Raw genomic sequence first — 18073 nt, 5'->3', positions numbered from 1 at the left:
TAAAATTGTGGATTTTATTTCTTTAGGGGCTATCGTTACTCATTTAGGTCCAGAGAGAATTAAATGGGGAAGAGCATGAAATAACCTTGGACTCGGGTGTGGGTTATCATGGGCTCAAAGGCGGAGGGAATTGAACCCACGGCAGAAACAGCCACTGAAGCCTGAACATTTGTAAAGTCAGACATTTGCACTTCACCAGTGGAGCATTTTGACTGAAAATACAGAAGGCACTGGCTAGGTATCTCTGCACCTAAGAGAACTGCTCTCTCAGTAACAGGACTGTGGACTTGTGGCCTGAGCTTGGAAAGCAGGCTCTCCCAGAGAGAAGGCTTAGCTGGCACAAGGGAAGGAATCTGAGTCCTGGGTTGCTGTCTTGGGAACACCCCAGGGCTCCTGAGTTTGGGGAGTTGAAATCAAGAATTCTCAGGATTCCCACTTGGAATCCCTTCTCCAAAGATTGCCTCTCCCCTGGAGAGAGGGCGGGGCCACGTGTCACTGCTGTTAGGATGCCCCACCAGGCCATCTCAGGTCTATTCTTCACTCCTGCAAGGACCCTGCCAGGGAGGGAGGTCTACCCTTCTCCCCAAGAACCCCAGTGCCCCACAAGGTTTAGACTGAGCTGATTTTCTCATGTCTCTCTTTTCTAAATTATGACCAACGTTGGTGAACTGCCTCCTCAATTTTGGATGCTGAGGAGTACCAAAATTTAAATGGTGGAGAATCTGTGTTTTCAGGGGGGCAAGCCCTCTCTCACAGGGGTAGTGAACATAGTGGAGATCAGGGAAGGGACAAAGTTAATTCTTTAATCAGGAGTTCCCATTATATCTCAGCAGTAGTGAACCCGACTAGGATCCATGAGGATGTGAGCCCAATCCCTGGCCTTGCTTAGAGGGCTAAGGATCTGGCGTTGCTGCGAGCAGTGGCATAGGTCACAGAAATGGCTCAGATCTTGCATTCCTATGGCTGTGGTGTAGGCTGGCACCTGTAGCTCTGAATTGACCCCTAGGCTGGAAATTACATATGTCGCAAATGCTGCCCTGAAAAAATATATATATTTTTTAAGTTTTTTGAAAAGTAAAAAAGCATATTTAAAAAAATGAAATTCTTTAATTGAATAAATGTGAGATATATATGTGTATGTATTTATGTATGTGAAGGTACATACAATGGAATAGAATCAGCCATGTGAAAGGGGGAAAACCTGCCCTTTGTAACAACAGGGATGGACCGTGAGCACATTATGCTCAGCACATAAGTTAAATGGAGGAAGACAAGTACAGTGTGCTGTCACTCAGATGTGGAATCTAAAACAGTTACATGATGGAGTTCCCATTGTGGTTGGGCATTTAACAAGCCATGAGCCTTGGTGTAGGTCGCAGACATGGCTTGGATCCAAGTTGCTGTGGCTGTAGCATTGGCTGGTGGCGACAGCTCCAATCTGACCCCTAGCCTGGGAAGCTCCATATGCCATGGGTGTAGCCCTCAAAAGACAATAAATAAATAAATAAATAAAAAGTAAATAGAATGGTTATGCTTGTAAGAGAGGGATGATCAATGAGGAGTTTTCACCAGTGTGTACGCATGTGTGCAAACCCAACCCACACACTTTCCTCTGGCCTCCTGCAGGGCTGGTGCTCTGAGAGCAGGGAGCTCACTTCCATCACAGGCAACACAACCCCCGCCCCCGGACTGCCCACCTTTTCCCACCCCACCTGGACCAGCAGCACTAGGTCCAGAGCTGGTTTTCTGCTTCCCAATAGCGGCTCAGCCACAGAGAAGACCCCTGAGTCTGTCTGTCTGTCTGCAGTTTGATGCTGCCTGTCTCTGCTCCAAGGCTCTGACACATGCAAGGGCTGTTCCCTGGAGATCAGTGAGGCTCAGTGAACTGTCCCCTCTGTGACCCCTCAGGGCCACACTGAACACGTCCCACCCTCTCATCACATCAGGCTCCATGTTTCTATTTGAATGCTTCTCGACATGCTGATTCCTTTCCTTGGTCATTAAAGATGCTTTGGTAGAATCAGCAGAAGTCACAACCTCCAGTGAGGAAAGAATATTCCATTTCCTAATGTTGCTGAAATTCCTCAGGATTCTACATGCCGCAGGAGAGGGACTGTTCAGCGCTGTTCTTTGTCCAGGTCTCTGGTGCTCTGCCACATGCAGGGCGATCCCAGGCCTGTGTCCTGTCCCTGGGGACCCAGGACTTCCTTCCCTGCTCTGCTCTGCTCACCCTTCATGGTAACTGGCAAGATGCTCCTCAGGAGGCTGCGAGCCAACAGACACGCACACAGACACACAGACAGAAAGAAGGGGCCCAGGTTAAATTGGCCAGACAAGAGTGTTCCATGCAGGTACCAGGAGGACACTGAGGGAGCTTCCTGAAATGCCAGGAGGTCTTCTCAAAGCTACTCCCATGGTCACCTCTGGATCCTGTCCGTGGAATCCTAGAGTGACACACTTGTCCCAAAGAGCTGAAAATAGCACAGAGGACCTGATCCAAGACCCTGAGACCCATAGCTTACAACACACCTGGAAGAAGCCAGGGGCCACAGCTGTGGTCTCTGAGGGCAGCAGAACCCTGTCCCTTCTCCTGAGACATGGGTGAGTCCAGTGGCCACACTGAGGGGCCAGCAACCCATACCCATATCCTCTCTGTGAGGATCTGACTTTTCCTAATCACTCTCTCCTTCAGCAACAAGTCAATTTCAATGTTAATCACTATCTTTGTGGATGTGGTTGTGCAGATTTGGAAATACCTTCTCTGGGATGAAGGCAGGCTGACTCGGCTCTCCTGTGAGAGCTGATTATCTGGTTTGGTCTTCAGTTGGGGGTTAAGTTGGCTTGAGGATTCTGAACACCTGAACCTCTGTGGGAACTGCTGTCATGTCCAGTCACTTTGAATCTGTCTCCTGCACACCAGGAGATGATGGATGCTTACCAAATTTATTGTGGTAATCAAGTCAAACCATTATGTGCTACAACTTACAATTTTGCAAAGCCGTATGTCAATTGTAACATAATAAAACAGAAAGAAAATATCATAATTTTCAACATAGTCCAGAAAATTTTCTAATTATAAAATACCATTAGCACTCAGTGGTTGCTTTCAAACCAGAGGCAGTCAACATGAAAACATAAATTCATTCTGGGAATAGAATCATGTGTTTTGAGCATAGCATTTCAAACCATAATTGAAACATAAGTATGGTGTTGGAACATGGAATATAATTTTTTTTTATTTTCCCACTGTACAGCAAGGGGGTCAGGTTATCCTTACATGTATACATTGCAGTTACAGTTTTTTCCCCCATCCTTTCTTCTGTTGCAACATGAGTATCTAGACAAAGTTCTCAATGCTATTCAGCAGGATCTCCTTGTAAATCTATTCTAAGTTGTGTCTGATAAGCTCAAGCTCCCGATCCCTCCCACTCCCTCCCCCTCCCATCAGGCAACCACAAGTCTCTTCTCCAAGTCCATGATTTTCTTTTCTGAGGAGATGTTCATTTGTGCTGGATATTAGATTCCAGTTATAAGTGATATCATATGGTATTTGTCTTTGTCTTTCTGGCTCATTTCACTCAGGATGAGATTCTCTAGTTCCATCCATGTTGCTGCAAATGGCATGATGTCATCCTTTTCTATGGCTGAGTAGTATTCCATTGTGTATATATACCACATCTTCCGAATCCAATCCTCTGTCGATGGACATTTGGATTGTTTCCATGTCCTGGCTATTGTGAATAGTGCTGCAATGAACATGCGGGTACATGTGTTACATATTTTAGGTAGAGTTTTGTCCGGATATGTGCCCAAGAGTGGGATTGTGGGGTCATATGGAAGTTCTACATATAGATTTCTAAGGTATCTCCAAACTGTTCTCCATAGTGGCTGTACCAGTTTACATTCCCACCAACAGTGCAGGAGGGTTCCCTTTTCTCCACACCCGCTCCCCCACTTGTTATTTGTGGACTTATTAATGATGGCCATTCTGACTGGTGTGAGGTGATATCTCATGGTAGTTTTGATTTGCATTTCTCTTATAATCAGCGATGTTGAGCATTTTTTCATGTGTTTGTTGGCCATCTGTATATCTTCTTTGGAGAACTGTCTATTCAGGTCTTTTGCCCATTTTTCCATTGATTGATTGGTTTTTTTGCTGTTGGGTTGTATAAGTTGTTTATATATTCTAGAGATTAAGCCCTTGTCGGTTGCATCATTTGAAACTGTTTTCTCCCATTCTGTAAGTTGTCTTTTTGTTTTCTTTTGGGTTTCCTTTGCTGTGCAAAAGCTTTTCAGTTTGATGAGGTCCCATGGGTTTATTTTTGCTCTAGTTTCGATTGCTTTGGGAGACTGACCTGAGAAAATATTCATGATGTTGATGTCAGAGAGTGTTTTGCCTATGTCTTCTTCTAGGAGTTTGATGGTATCCTGTCGTATATTTAAGTCTTTCAGCCATTTTGAGTTTGTTTTTGTGCATGGTGTGAGGGTGTGTTCTAGTCTCATTGCTTTGCATGCAGCTGTCCAGGTTTCCCAGCAATGCTTGCTGAATAGAATTTCTTTTTCCCATTTTATGCTCTTGCCTCCCTTGTCAAAGATTAATTGACCCTAGGTGTCAGGGGTTATTTCTGGGTTCTCTATTCTTTTCCATTGGTCTGTCTGTCTGTTTTGGTACCAGTACCACACTGTTTTGATGACTGTGGCTTTGTAGTATTTCTTGAAGTCTGGGAGAGTTATGCCTCCTGCTTGGTTTTTGTTTCTCAGGATTGCTTTGGCGATTCTGGGTCTTTTGTGGTTCCATATAAATGTTTGGATTGTTTGTTCTAGTTCTGTGGAAAATGTCCTGGGTAATTGGATAGGGATTGCACTGAATCTGGAGATTGCTTTGGGTAGTATGGCCATTTTCACAATATTGATTTTTCCAATCCAGGAACATGGAATATCTTTCCACTTCTTTACATCTTCTTTGATTTCTTTGATTAAAGTTTTATAGTTCTCGGCATATAGGTCCTTTACCTCCTTGGTCAGGTGTATTCCGAGGTATTTGATTTTGTGAGGTGCAATTTTAAAAGGTATTATATTTTTGTATTCCTTTTCTAATATTTCATTGCTGGTATACAGAAATGCAACTGACTTCTGAATGTTCATCTTATAGCCTGCTACTTTGCTGAATTTATTAATCAGTTCAAGGAGTTTTGGGGTTGAGTCCTTAGGGTTTTCTAGGTATAGTATCATGTCATCTGCATACAGTGACAGTTTGATCTCTTCTCTTCCTATATGGATGCCTTTTATTTCTTTTGTTTATCTAATTGCTGTGGCTAGGACTTCCAAAACTATGTTGAAGAGCAGTGGTGAGAGTGGGCATCCCTGTCTTGTTCCAGATTTGAGTGAGAAGGCTTTCAGTTTTTCCCCATTGAGGATTATATTTGCTGTGGGTTTATCATAAATGGCTTTGAGTATATTCAGGAATGTTCCCTCTATACCCACTTTGGCGAGGGTCTTGATCATGAGTGGATGTTGAACTTTGTCAAATGCTTTTTCTGCGTCTATTGAGATGATCATATGATTTTTGACTTTCTTTTGTTAATGTGGTGTATGATGTTGATTGATTTGCGTCTGTTGAACCATCCTTGTGAACCTGGGATGAACCCAACCTGGTCATGGTGTATGATTTGTTTGATATGTTGTTGGATTCGGTTGGCTAAGATTTTGTTGAGAATTTTTGCATCTATATTCATCAATGACATTGGCTGATAGTTTTCTTTTTTTGGTGGTATCTCTGTCTCGTTTTGGAATGAGCCACTGTGCTCAGTAACTATGGGCTCTTCAAGGATGTCCTCTAATAGCAGGAATCTGTGTTTTTTATTTCTTTCTTTTTTTTTTTTTGTCTTTTTTGTTGTTGTTGTTATTGTTGTTGCTATTTCTCCCGTGGCATATGGAGGTTCCCAGGCTAGGGGTTGAATCGGAGCTGTAGCCACTGGCCTACGCCAGAGCCACAGCAACGTGGGATCCGAGCCACGTCTGCAACCTACACCACAGCTCACGGCAACGCCGGATCGTTAACCCACTGAGCAAGGGCAGGGACCGAACCCGCAACCTCATGGGTCCTAGTCGGATTCGTTAACCACTGCGCCACGACGGGAACTCCTGTTTTTTATTTCTCATCTCAGGTGCCATTTGTGCTACCCAGATGACCCAGTCTCCAGCCTCCCTGGCTGCCTCTCTAGGAGACACAGTCTCCATCTCTAGGAGACACAGACATAGTCTGCTGGGCCACTCAGAGCATTAGCAATTATTTAGCCTGGTAGCAAGAATAACCAGGGAAGATTCCTAAATGACTGATCTATGCTGATCTATGCTGCAACCACTTTGCAAAAAGGGGTCCCATCCCAGTTCAAGGACAGTGGATTTCTTCCTCACAATCAGCAGCCTCCAGGCTGAAGATATTGCAACTTATTACTGTATGCAATATTACAGTACACCTCCCACAGTGTTACAAGCCCACATAAAACTCTCCCGGGGAAGCAGATGTGTGAGGCTGGGGCACCCCAGCTACTCCCATTGCCTCCTTCTGCTGAGAGCATTTATCAGACCAGCCTTTGAAAGTCACTGCAAGGTTTTGGTAGAAGGGACAAAGAACCTCCTAGCACTCTGTGTGTTAGGAAGGAAGGAGAAAAAAACAATGAAAAAATATTCTTTTGGAAGTTATGGAAAAATGTGATAGCATTTTTTTGTATAAATGCTGTTCAGCATTAGAGCTATTAATCCTGAGTTAGAAACATCAAATTAACAATATTCATTGAACTGTGTGTTCATGTACTTTTTCAATTGATATAAACTCTGATATATAGTAAATCTGCTTTCCATGACTATATTAGAGGCTCTTTATTTTAATGAATCCAGAGGAAAGTTAAATCAAAATCTCTCAGATATTTTTTAACTTTATAGAAAGGTTAAAATAATCTTTATTTTCACAATGACATTTTAAAAGATATGTATATATTTTTTATATTTTAATTTTCAGCCCACCACACTCTTAAGATTTTATTACTGAAATGCAAGTTAGGTAAAACCAAAAATATATTCGAATAAATGATCTAAGACTCTGTTATTTGTTGCATATGCCTTTTTAAAATTTTTCATGGAAATTCCTAGGCCAGGGATAGAACACATGTCTCACTGCAACCCAAACCAATGTGATCAGATTCTTAACCCAATATCCCACAGCCAGAAATCCTACATATTTCTAATGAAATGAAAAATTAGTTTCTATTTTACAATGAGTGTTTCACAGCTATAGGTCTGTGTCACGAGGCAGTTCCCTGGTGTGACTGGATTCACTTCAGAGCTGTGTCTGGACCTTAAGGAGAAAGACAGCCACCTCCTAGTGGTTAAAAGAGGAACAATGGACAGTCCCCAGACCTCCCAATAGGGAGAGGAGGCATGTGAGATGAGGCTTTTGGCTCTTTTATCAAAGAAGAAAAGAGAGAACACATTCCAATATATGCAGGTTTTATAACTATAAGAATATAAGAGCACTAGGTTTGGTCCTCAGGGTTGAGAGTAACTTATGATCAGGCTGCTTCCCATGTGGGCAGCTCTCCAAATTTCTTCTAAGAGCAGCTCTGGGGGCTCATATGTATAATCACAGGGACAATGATCCTCATGAGGTCCAGTGAGTCCAGAGGGTTTATTAACGTAGCTGAACAGAAATGATTTCCAGAAGAAAACCTTTTTGATCACATTGATGGATGATTTAAATGTTTTATACATTATTTAAGTAGCATTCATTACTAGTTCTAATTTTAAAATGCCTTATAAACTAGGACTAGAAAGATTTAGTACATAGGATTTAATAGAGCTTCTCATTCAAAAGGATTATCTGTAAGCACAGGCAGGGGAGCAATGAGAGATCTTCCTGAGACTGAAAGGGAGTAAAGAGAAGTGACAGCTGCTCTCATGAATGTCAAGATAAGGAGTGAAAATGATGAAGAAAATGAGACCATGATATCTCTTGGCTCAAAGTTGAGTCCCTCCCTACGTTCCCCACTGGCTCTTTCCCCTCTGTTGCTCCCACAGGGGATTTACATGCTGTCCCCTAGGGAGGACCTGCCCTGGCCAGTCTGACATAAAAGGGCAGCTCTAGTCTGGCTTGGACTGATCAGGGCTCATCTCTTCACAGCTGACCATGAGGTTCCCTGCTCAGCTCCTGGGGCTCCTCCTGCTCTGGGTCCCAGGTGAGGATGGAGGGGAGATGAGAAGGGGAAGGGGGGCTGTGGGGGCAGCACAGCTCTTCATGTGGATTTGCCCACATGTATGTGCACATCTCTCACCCTCCGCCAAGGTCACGAGATGTTTATCAAGGTGAGAATGAGGAAAAATCCAGAAGAAACAGGTCCCCATCCTCTATGGAAAATGGAGGCATGGACAGTGTGGGAAGGTAGATCTGAATTCTAGAGCTCTGTGTTTATGTTGTAAATCTAGGGTTCTTTTGAAATTGAATATTTTATGTATAAGTCAGAATCAAAATGATTATCTAGTATGATATAAATAACAATGGAAAACTGAAATTACAGGCAACTTTCTCTAAATATATTCTTTTCTCTCATTATTTCAGGATCCAGTGTTGGCCACCATGCTGACCCAGACTCCACTCTCCCTGTCAGTCAGCCCTGGAGAGCCGGCCTCTATCTCCTGCAGGTCCACTCAGAGCCTCCAAGGTAGTTATGGAAACAAATATTTGAGTTGGTACCAGCAGAAACCAAGACAGTCGCCACAGCTCCTGATATTTTATGCTTCCAACAAGTCTTCTGGGGTGCCAGACAGGTACAGAGGCATTGGGTCAGGGACAGATTTCCCCCTGAAAATCAGCAGGGTGGAGGCTAAGGATGCAGGAGTTTATTACTGCCAGCAACATAAAGAATCTCCTCCCACAGTGATACAGCCCTGAACACAAACCCCTCTCCTGGGCGCCCAGCTGCACACATGTGTGTGCTGTCTGGGGAGCAGAGGGGCAGAAGCTCTGAGTCTGTGTAAGAGGAAGAAGTGGGAGAACCAGGGGCAGAGGGTGCAGCTGAGGACCATGGACCAGCGCTGCCTCAGCTCCTCCTCAGACACCGCATGTTAAGACCCGTCAGCTTCCCAGCCTTGGCATGATACCCCCTTAGAAACAGGCCAGTGAGAGAAATTGGCCTGGCCTATGGGACAACCAAAACTCAGCTGAATTCCCCTTTTGCAGCTCAGGTGTTCTGCCCGGACCAAGTCAGAACTTTATCGGACGCAATTTTGGAAATAATAAAGAGTAGCTTACTGTCAGGTAAAAAAATAAAAGTAGTACAATGAAAAGCAGATCTTTAATTTAGAATTTTAGGCTATAGTATTCTATTTTCCATTAAACTCTAATGCGGTGAAAATACAAAGTCTCCAATTTACCCTTTTATTTTGTATGTTTTGCCTTTTGCAACGTTTGCATTCCAAACCCTCTAAGACAATTCCTTGAAATGGATAGTCTTGCCTTTTTCAACTTAAGTAATTTTGTGGTGATTATAAATTTGGTCATCAATTGTCCTAAAAGGAAAACAATCCAACAATATATAAATGTAGTTTTCCACGTGACACGTTCATATCATGAATATAAATCTGATTCCTATATTATAGGTCTAACTATAGAAAATGGATACATAAAATAGATCCTGTTTTGCTTGCTTGCTTGCTTGCTTGCTTTGCTTTGCTTTTCTTCAGGCTGCACCTGAAGCATGTGGCATTCCCAGGTTAGGGCTCAAATCAGAGCTATGGCTGCTGGCCTATCTCACAGCCACAGAATCACAGGATCGAGCTATGTCTGAGACCTTCAGCAGAGCTCACAGCAACAGCATCCCTAATCGACTGAGTGAGGTCAGGGATCAAATCCACATCCTCATGGATACAAATCAGTTTCATAACCCACAGAGCCACCACAGGAACTCCTGATCCCAGGTTCTAAAATGTTCTAAAAATGTATATGAAGCAATAATGGGCATGCTGGTTTCATGTTATGGCATGATAGGATCACAGTAAAATACTTTCAGGGAGATACTGTTGTAGCTCAGGGGGTTATGAACCCAACTAGTACCTATGAGGATGAGGGTTCAATCCCTGGTCTCACTGAGTGGGTTAACTATCTGGCACTGCTGCAAGCTATGTAGCTCATAGGTGAGGCATGGGTCCAGCTTTGCTGTGCCTGTGGTGGAGTTCTCTAGCCTGGGGACTTGTACATATCGCAGGTATGGTCAAAAGAAAAAAAAGAGTAAATAATTTCAGATCACTGGAATGATATAATCCTGTTTGTGATTAAGGAATTCAAAGTATGTTTTGCATAGCAAGGGCAGTTGAACTTGGATTAACTAGAAGTTCAAAAAGAAAAAGAAAAAATGGCTTATACTAGAAGAAATTCTTCAGAGTAGGTTTCTACACATATTCACAATGGGCAAAATTTTATCTGAAATGCAAATGGCTTGTTGCTCTGATGCCCAGTGTGGAGCCTGGGGATGCGGCACATCCTCCTGTGAGCAGGATGCTCCCTGGACCCTGCGGAGAGTCACAGATCCTAATGCAAGACTCCCAAGGGGGCTCCATCCTCAGGGTGCAGGAGCAGCTGTGGGGCCCAGAGGACAAAGGGGACTCCAGCCAGGGCTCAGGAGAAATGTCTGGAGAACCTGCTGGGAGATACCTGGAGGCCTCAGTCCCAGCCTGGTACCCTTCTGTGTAGACAGGGCTCAGGGCACCCCAGGACAGCCACCCTGTCCTTCCCTTCTTCTTCTGCATGCAGGGGGTTCCTCCCACACCCCCTCCAGGGAACAGCTGCCAGGGCCTCCCTGGAGCAGCCACTAGGCTCATTTTCTTTCAGCCAGGTGGTCACTGTGTGTCAGTTGTGTCCAGAGGGTTGATGTGTTTGATCGAGTCCCCTGTATCCTCACAGGCCCAGGTGGCAGGGCTCTTGGCACTGCAGGCTACAGAGAGCAGTTTGCTTTTCTGGCCCCTCTCCCATCTGGCAGATTCCATGGCCCCTGGTCCCTGAGCCAGACTGGCCCTCCTGCTGGTGGAATGTGTGGGTCTCCAGAATCAGAGACGCTGTCAGCTGGCAGATCCCTTTCTTTAAGGAAAAGACACACATTCAACAGTCTGAACAGGAATGGAAATCTCAACCTGTGTGGGGGGCACACTTGAGAGCTCACTTGCCTTTGGGGGAACATTTTCCCTGGGTCCTTTGCTGCCAGCTGTTGAGTCCCTGGGAACAGAATGTGGACAACACTCCAACAATGGGACATCACCCACCTGACACGCACCAGGATGTCGACAGGCAGCCCAGGAGTTCCTGTGTCAGTTTCAGATGGTTTCCTTTATCTTCAGACAATTACGTTGCAATTTCCATCTTGTACCATTTTCTCCTCACCTTGGACACAATGCTTAGGTATTCCCTAACCCTTTCCCCAGAACTCCTAAACCTTCACCTCCTAATCATGACTTTTCAAGCCCTTGTGCAACCAGCTCTCCAAAAATCTCCAAACATCCTTGTCTCTGGTCACATCTCTGTTCAGACTAAGTTGGGACCATGGGCACTGCTCCAGCATCTGCTGACTCAGCAGTTCATTTCCGAGCCCAGCAAGAGCTGGGCTGTAGGGTGGGAGTGCTGCGTTCTTACTCGCACCAACGTATGATGCTGGGGTGCCCAGGACAAACCTGAAGTGTTCTCTCCCAAGTCACCTGCTTGAGAGCCCCTGTGATGCCAACTCTAAGCTGAGGAAGAGTTAGGGCCAGGGGGGTGACTGACGTGGGGACTGAGGTCCTTCCCACGGAGATGGAGTCTGCCTGCTGAAGTTGCTTAGTAGGCAGTCCTCAAAGACCCAGCGCTCTGCTCAGACTGACTGCCACTGAGACCCAGAAACACTAATAACTTGATGGGTATCAAGTTGACAGATTACAGTGGTCAGTTCAATCTCATAGCTGCCTATTGTCCTATGGACAAGTGTACCAGAGGTTCTTGATCTTCTGGGACATTATTTTTTAACAAAGTATAATTTAATTTATTTCTTGAGCATGGCATAGTTTTTCACTAAAAGCCTAGAAATCTATGAAGTGACTTTCTATCTGAGCTTTTCAGAGTGTACACACAGAACTCTTATCTAATCCAGCTGTAACTAGCACCATGTGCTCAGCTGATCATATGGCCCAAGTAGAGGAGCCACTCCTATTGCTCCTTAAACTTGAGGCTGAGTGCTCTCCTTCCCTGAGTCCTCACAGATGTATCCAACATTCAAAGCAGCTGACTAATGGGAAGGTATAACATACCCAGTGGTGAAATGCTTGTCTCAGCAAACTGGGAAAACTGTAGAGATACATGTAAAAGAATGAAACTAGCATGTACTCTAACACCATATAAAAGATAAACTCAAGGAGTTCCTGTCATGGCTCAGTGGTGAATGAATCCAAGGAGGAACCATGAGGTTGTGGGTTCAATCCCTGGCCTTGCTCAGTGGGTTAAGGATCCAGTGTTGCTGTGAGCTGTGGTGTAGGTCGCAGATGCAGCCTGGATCCCTCATTGCTGTGGCTCTGGCATAGGCTGGCAGCTACAGCTCTGATTCGACCCCTAGTCTGGGAACCTCCATATGCCATGGGAGTGGCCCAAGAAAAAGGCAAAAACAAAACAAAACAAAAGATAAATTCAATATGGATTAAAGACCTAAATGTAAGGCTGGACACTATGATGGAAAAGAAAATGTTGAATACTTCTGATTGTTGATTGAATCCTCACTGTATACGTATGGCCACACTCATCTCACTGTATATAGTATATATGTGCTGTGCTTTGTATATTAATAAAGCTGTGTTTCACCCAGAATATAACCTGGGATGTATGTAATACTATCATTTTTTTCCATGAGTAACAATGAAAATGTCATAGTCTAGACTCTTGGGCCACAGCATCAGACATCCTGTAAGGTACTATGTCTCAAAACTGTCATTAGATGGCAGACAAAAACCACCATCTACAAAGGTCCTAGGCCTGCTCTTGGAAATATGAGCAAGTGGGAGGGATCCTGTCCTATTTCAACAGGGAGCCCCTGGGGGTTTAAGGCTCAAGTGTGGTGGGGATACTTGAAGAAGGAGCTGCAGTCGTGGTGGTGGTAGAGAAATTCTCCCTGGGTCCTGGACTCTGGGGCTGGAAGTCTGGCCTGGCCCCCTCCTCTCTGACACAGCAGTATCTACACAGCCTGTCTCTATACTTGCTGAGCAGGATCCATCTCAGGCAGCCACCTTTCCCCACCTGCTGAAGCTGACACTGTCAGCTCAAAGATTAGAGACCTGATGTCATTGGCATCCTCAGGCCCTATTATGTCACCACCACCTTGTAAAGGTCCCTTTGGGCACTCTCTTTCCCCCCACCTTAATGTCCATGCACAGTGAAATTCAACGTGTGGAAGAATCTCTGAGCCATGGGCATAGCAGGCCTTCCCCTTCTGCTCAGGATAGGAGACTCCAGTTCTGCCATGCTGTGTGTGGCGGCCTGCATGTGCTTGGTGCCTGGGCGAAGCTGTGAAAGTTTTCCTTGAGCCCACACTCTGGACTCTTCCTCTACTCAGTGTGCTAATGCTAGTTAGTGGGACGATTACTAGTCACTCTTTAATGCAGTGTCAATTGAGGTTTCTGATCATCTGATGTCAACATTTACCAAACGACTCTATAATCTTGAATTAACTTATTTTGGTGGTAGATTTGGAAGCATTTTATTTTTCATCCTAAAATTGCAAATCACAGGAAATATAAAAGAACCACTGTTTACATTAATTCAATTCTCATACCATTTTATTTTATGGATAAACTTAAAAGTTGTAGGCAACGTGTTATAGCTGTCAGCACAATTCTGGCCTGAATGTCCATTATTTCATAAAATGAACAAAAATCTTTAAATTAAATCATAAAAAACTTTAACCTAAAGTAAAAATTTAATTTTTAAAAAATCTTTGTAATGGGCTCGAGACAACATGATCTTCATCAAGCATAGGGGCAGAAGAAGGCAGTGATCAGAAAACACAGGCATAGAAACGTGCTTGCACACACCACTCATGCACACTTAGAGGAAAAGTATATATTAAAACATATGCAGTAAGGCTAATCGAGCACTTGCCTAGATAACTGCTGCTCCAAGAGTCCTCATGGACAAGGATGACACGGGGACTCCTGAGTGCAGACAGACTTTCCCACTGTGTGTGGGGACACAGCTTCTCTCCTTTGCAGCCACACCCTGAAGGGCTGGGGCTCCCTGGACTGGTGACACTGACAGCAGGGCAGCTTTCTCTCCAGCCTCATGTCCCCTCCTCCCTGGCCTCTCTGCAGCTCACAGCAACTCCAGAGGCTGTGGTCTTGTCTTCACCCTGCTTCAGAGAGAATGGCTCAGACTGGATTGGGGCTGATCTTAGTTTCTCCATATCTGACCTCCAAGTCCAGGGCCCTCCTCTGTAAAGGGAGGTAGAAGCAGTGGTGGTTGGGGTGATGACCAGCCCTGGCCTCACTGGCCACATGAATGCCTTCCTCATCTTCCTGCAGCTACACATCTGGCACTGGGCCAGGAGCGGCAATGCCCGCTTGAGGGGACACCCTCCTGTCTCCATGTGGCTCTCACACCCCAGGTCCTGCTCCCTTCCTGCCTCTGCTGGTGCCCTGTCCACACCGTGTGAGCTCCTGCCAGGTGCCAGGCTTCTAACCTCACCTTCCTCCATGGTCCTTGCCTTCCCCTACTTCAGCCCCAGCATCCTTTCCCAAACCCCTGAGAACTGGCATCTCTTAGGAGATCTGGTGATGCAAGAAATTCCCTCCCAGGTACGAGGGAAACAAAGTCAGTTCAGGGAGATCCAGTGGGTGGTTGGTCTGAGGAGGATCAAAAATATATCTCACCCAAGTCATCAGAGAATCAGATCTGAGAGGAAAATTTGCTAGCCTTAAAAACAGCTCCAGATACACAACACAGGAAGGTAGTTAAACTCTCTGCAGTTTTTGAAATATATTATCCCTGATGTTCCTGCTCTTAGATGGAGATGGAGCAAGAAAGATGATGGGAACCTTGAATGGAGGAAAACAAATCCTCCCCTGACAGGACAGTGCACTGAGTCCATCCTGTGGTCTCCAGGGAGAAACCTGTTCTCTGCAGCACATGTGTGCAGCCTGCTCTGACCAGAGTCCCCAGGGCATAGCCGCTGTGCTGTCACTGAGACAAGCCAGCCCTGCAGCTGTGCCCAGCTCTCCCCTCCCCCTGCTGATTTGCATGTTTCCAGAGGCCAGCCCACCACCCTGGACACTTACTAAGTGTCTGGGCCCACCCTGGGTAGGTGTCAGTGGCAGTCAGGACCCAGCATGGACATGAGGGCCCCCATGCATCTCCTTGGCCTCCTGCTGCTCTGGCTCCCAGGTACGAGGGAGACCCCCTGAATGACTACCACTGCTGACACCTGCCCCTCATCCCTGCTCACTCTGGGACCCTTGAGTGTCTCTGTGTGTCTGGGGCATGGGAGCATCCCTTGAGCCACTGTGCTCAGTACCTCTGGGCTCTTCAAGGAAGTCCTCTGATAACAGGAATATGTGTTTTTTGTTTCCCCTCTCAGGTGCCAGGTGTGCCATCCAGCTGACCCAGTCTCCAGCCTCCCTGGCTGCATCTCTAGGAGACACGGTCTCCATCACTTGCCGGGCCAGTCAGAGCATTAGCAGTTATTTAGGCTGGTATCAACAACAACCAGGGAAGGCTCCTAAACTCTTGATCTATGCTGCATCCAGTTTGCAAAGTGGGGTCCCATCCCGGTTCAAGGGCAGTGGATCTGGCACCGATTTCACCCTCACCATCAGTGGCCTGCAGGCTGAAGATGTTGCAACTTATTACTGTTTGCAGCATAATAGTGCACCTCCCACAGTGTTACAGGCCATCACAAAAACCCCCAGGGTAAGCAGATGTGTGAGGCTGGGTCACCCCAGCTGCTCCTCGTGTCTCCATCACTGAGAGCCTGTTTCAGGTGCAGCCACCCTTTGGAGGTCACTGGGAGGCCCTAGTAGAAGAAACTGCGTTCTCCTTGGCTCCCTAGCTCTCTTTCCTCCTCCTCAGCCCCAGCAGCACACACATGACAGCACTTCTCCTGATTTAATTGGCTCATAATTCATTATACCTGAGGAGTTTGAGTTAAAGCATTAATCGGGGCTCATACAGCAAAGGAATGTTACATCTGTATTTTTCTTTTTTCTCTAATAGAATGAACTGAATTATACTCATTGTTGTGCAACCATCACCACAACCTAATTTTAGGACTTTTCCATGCCAAACCCTCAGGCCGCCTTCCCTCCCCACAACCTGTCCCTTTTGGGACCTGTGAGTTTTTCATAGTCTGTGAGTCTGTTTCTGTTCTGCAAATAAGTTCATCTGTATCCTTTTTTTAAAGATTCTACATATGAGTTTTCTACATTTTTCAAGTAGAGATTATTTTAATAGAGGAATGTTTATTTTTATCTACAACTTTTCAAAGGCATGCCATTATGAGTGTCAGGAAACAGACATTATAAATTGTGTACACGTGTTTGGAAGAGGGTTCAGGTGCTTCCCCAGAAGCCAGAGCCCATCATCCTCTGAAGGTTCAGGCTGTCTCAACACAGGGTAACAGACGTGTCTAGAAATCCTGGCCATGTGGTCCTGATGCTCTCAGCTGCCTGCATCACTTCATCAGGTGACTCTCCAGTCCCACCTCTGTCCCCACGTCTGCCTGCAGGTGCTGAGGGACAGCATTGGAGCTTTCTCTCTGACTCCTAATCTCAGAGAGGGCCTCATGGAGCAAATCTACAGGAAACCATGGAGGGAGAGGGCTGGGGGGAATCTGTTTCCAGAAGTGATGGGGAGGATGGGGACTTGGCAGCTCACAGCCCAGCAGGTCACTACTTCCCTTCTCTCAAATTGTGCTAGTTTGTGGACAGTCCCAGAATGGACTTGAATGTGCTTCCAAGGCTCATCATCAAGTCTGAGACGGCAGTGGGAAACTTCATTCAGCCACAGCGTACACAGAAAAATGAGAAGAAAAATATACTTAATTCTACTACAAAATATATATAAGCACAGTCAATATAGCATTCTCTTTTCTATGAAATAAACTCCATGTAATACAAACATAATGTGCAGGCTCCAGAGGCCAACAACTGTCTTTATATCTCTGGAAGCTTGTTAGAAATGCCAACTAGCGACTCCTTCTTATACCACAATGATAGTGTGCATTTTAAGAAGATGACACCCCTGTCTCTCTAGATGAGATTTAAGAAATTATGTGTTAGGCCATCTTTTCTTCAGCTAAAGGGGTCCGTTTTTTTCTCCTGAAGCCATTTAACAATTTGATGAAAGCCACTAGTTGGAAACATAACATTTTTGTTTGTTTGTTTCCTTTTGTTTTTGGATTCTGCATTTATTTTTTAATACTTATTCCCCCAATACAATTTTTTTTCTACTGTACAGCATGGTGACCCAGTTACACATACATGTACATATACTATTTTCACACATTATCATCCTCCATCATTAGTGACTAGATATAGTTCCCAGTGCTACACAGCAGGATCTCATTGCTAATCTATTCCAAAGGCAATAGTTTGTATGTATTAACCCCAAGCTCCCCAACCACCCCACTCCCTCCCCCCACAGGTTTTATTTAAAAATCAACATAAATTTATATGTAATGACATTTTTAGGATATGAACCCCACAAAAGTAATTATCTCAATGGCATGAGCAAATATCTTAAAACTTCTATGGACTAGGTTGCAGAAACTTGAAGAATCACCAAGGTGAAGAATAAATCAAAATTGTGTGCACCTGTGATGGAGATGACTGGACTGGACTCTCCTGTGCAGCTTGGAGGGGGGTTTCATTCACTCCTGAACTTGCCATAAGGACATGGTACCCTGAGTGCTCAGTGCCCTTCAGCCCTGGTCCCAGATGAGACTCTACCAGTGGACTCTATCAGTCATGTGCAGCAGGACCACCCAGAGCACAGCCTGGATCCGTCAAACACTCGTTAACA

At 45.2% G+C, this 18073-nt stretch overlaps 2 gene segments (V, D, J or C); both read left to right on the top strand.

The window, feature by feature from the left end:
• Positions 1–8247: 8247 nt before the first annotated feature.
• Positions 8248–9428, top strand: LOC110258692. The segment is given in 3 exon segments: positions 8248–8361; positions 8615–8823; positions 8934–9428. Coding segments are annotated over 3 exon segments (357 nt in total).
• Positions 9429–15292: 5864 nt separating this feature from the next.
• On the top strand, positions 15293–16036 carry LOC110258690. The segment is given in 2 exon segments: positions 15293–15439; positions 15633–16036. Coding segments are annotated over 2 exon segments (444 nt in total).
• The last annotated feature ends 2037 nt before the right edge of the window (positions 16037–18073 follow it).

This window comes from Sus scrofa, unplaced genomic scaffold, assembly GCF_000003025.6.
Source record: "Sus scrofa isolate TJ Tabasco breed Duroc unplaced genomic scaffold, Sscrofa11.1 Contig297, whole genome shotgun sequence".
Lineage (NCBI taxonomy): Eukaryota > Metazoa > Chordata > Mammalia > Artiodactyla > Suidae > Sus > Sus scrofa.
This window is presented reverse-complemented; position numbering and strand designations above follow the sequence as displayed.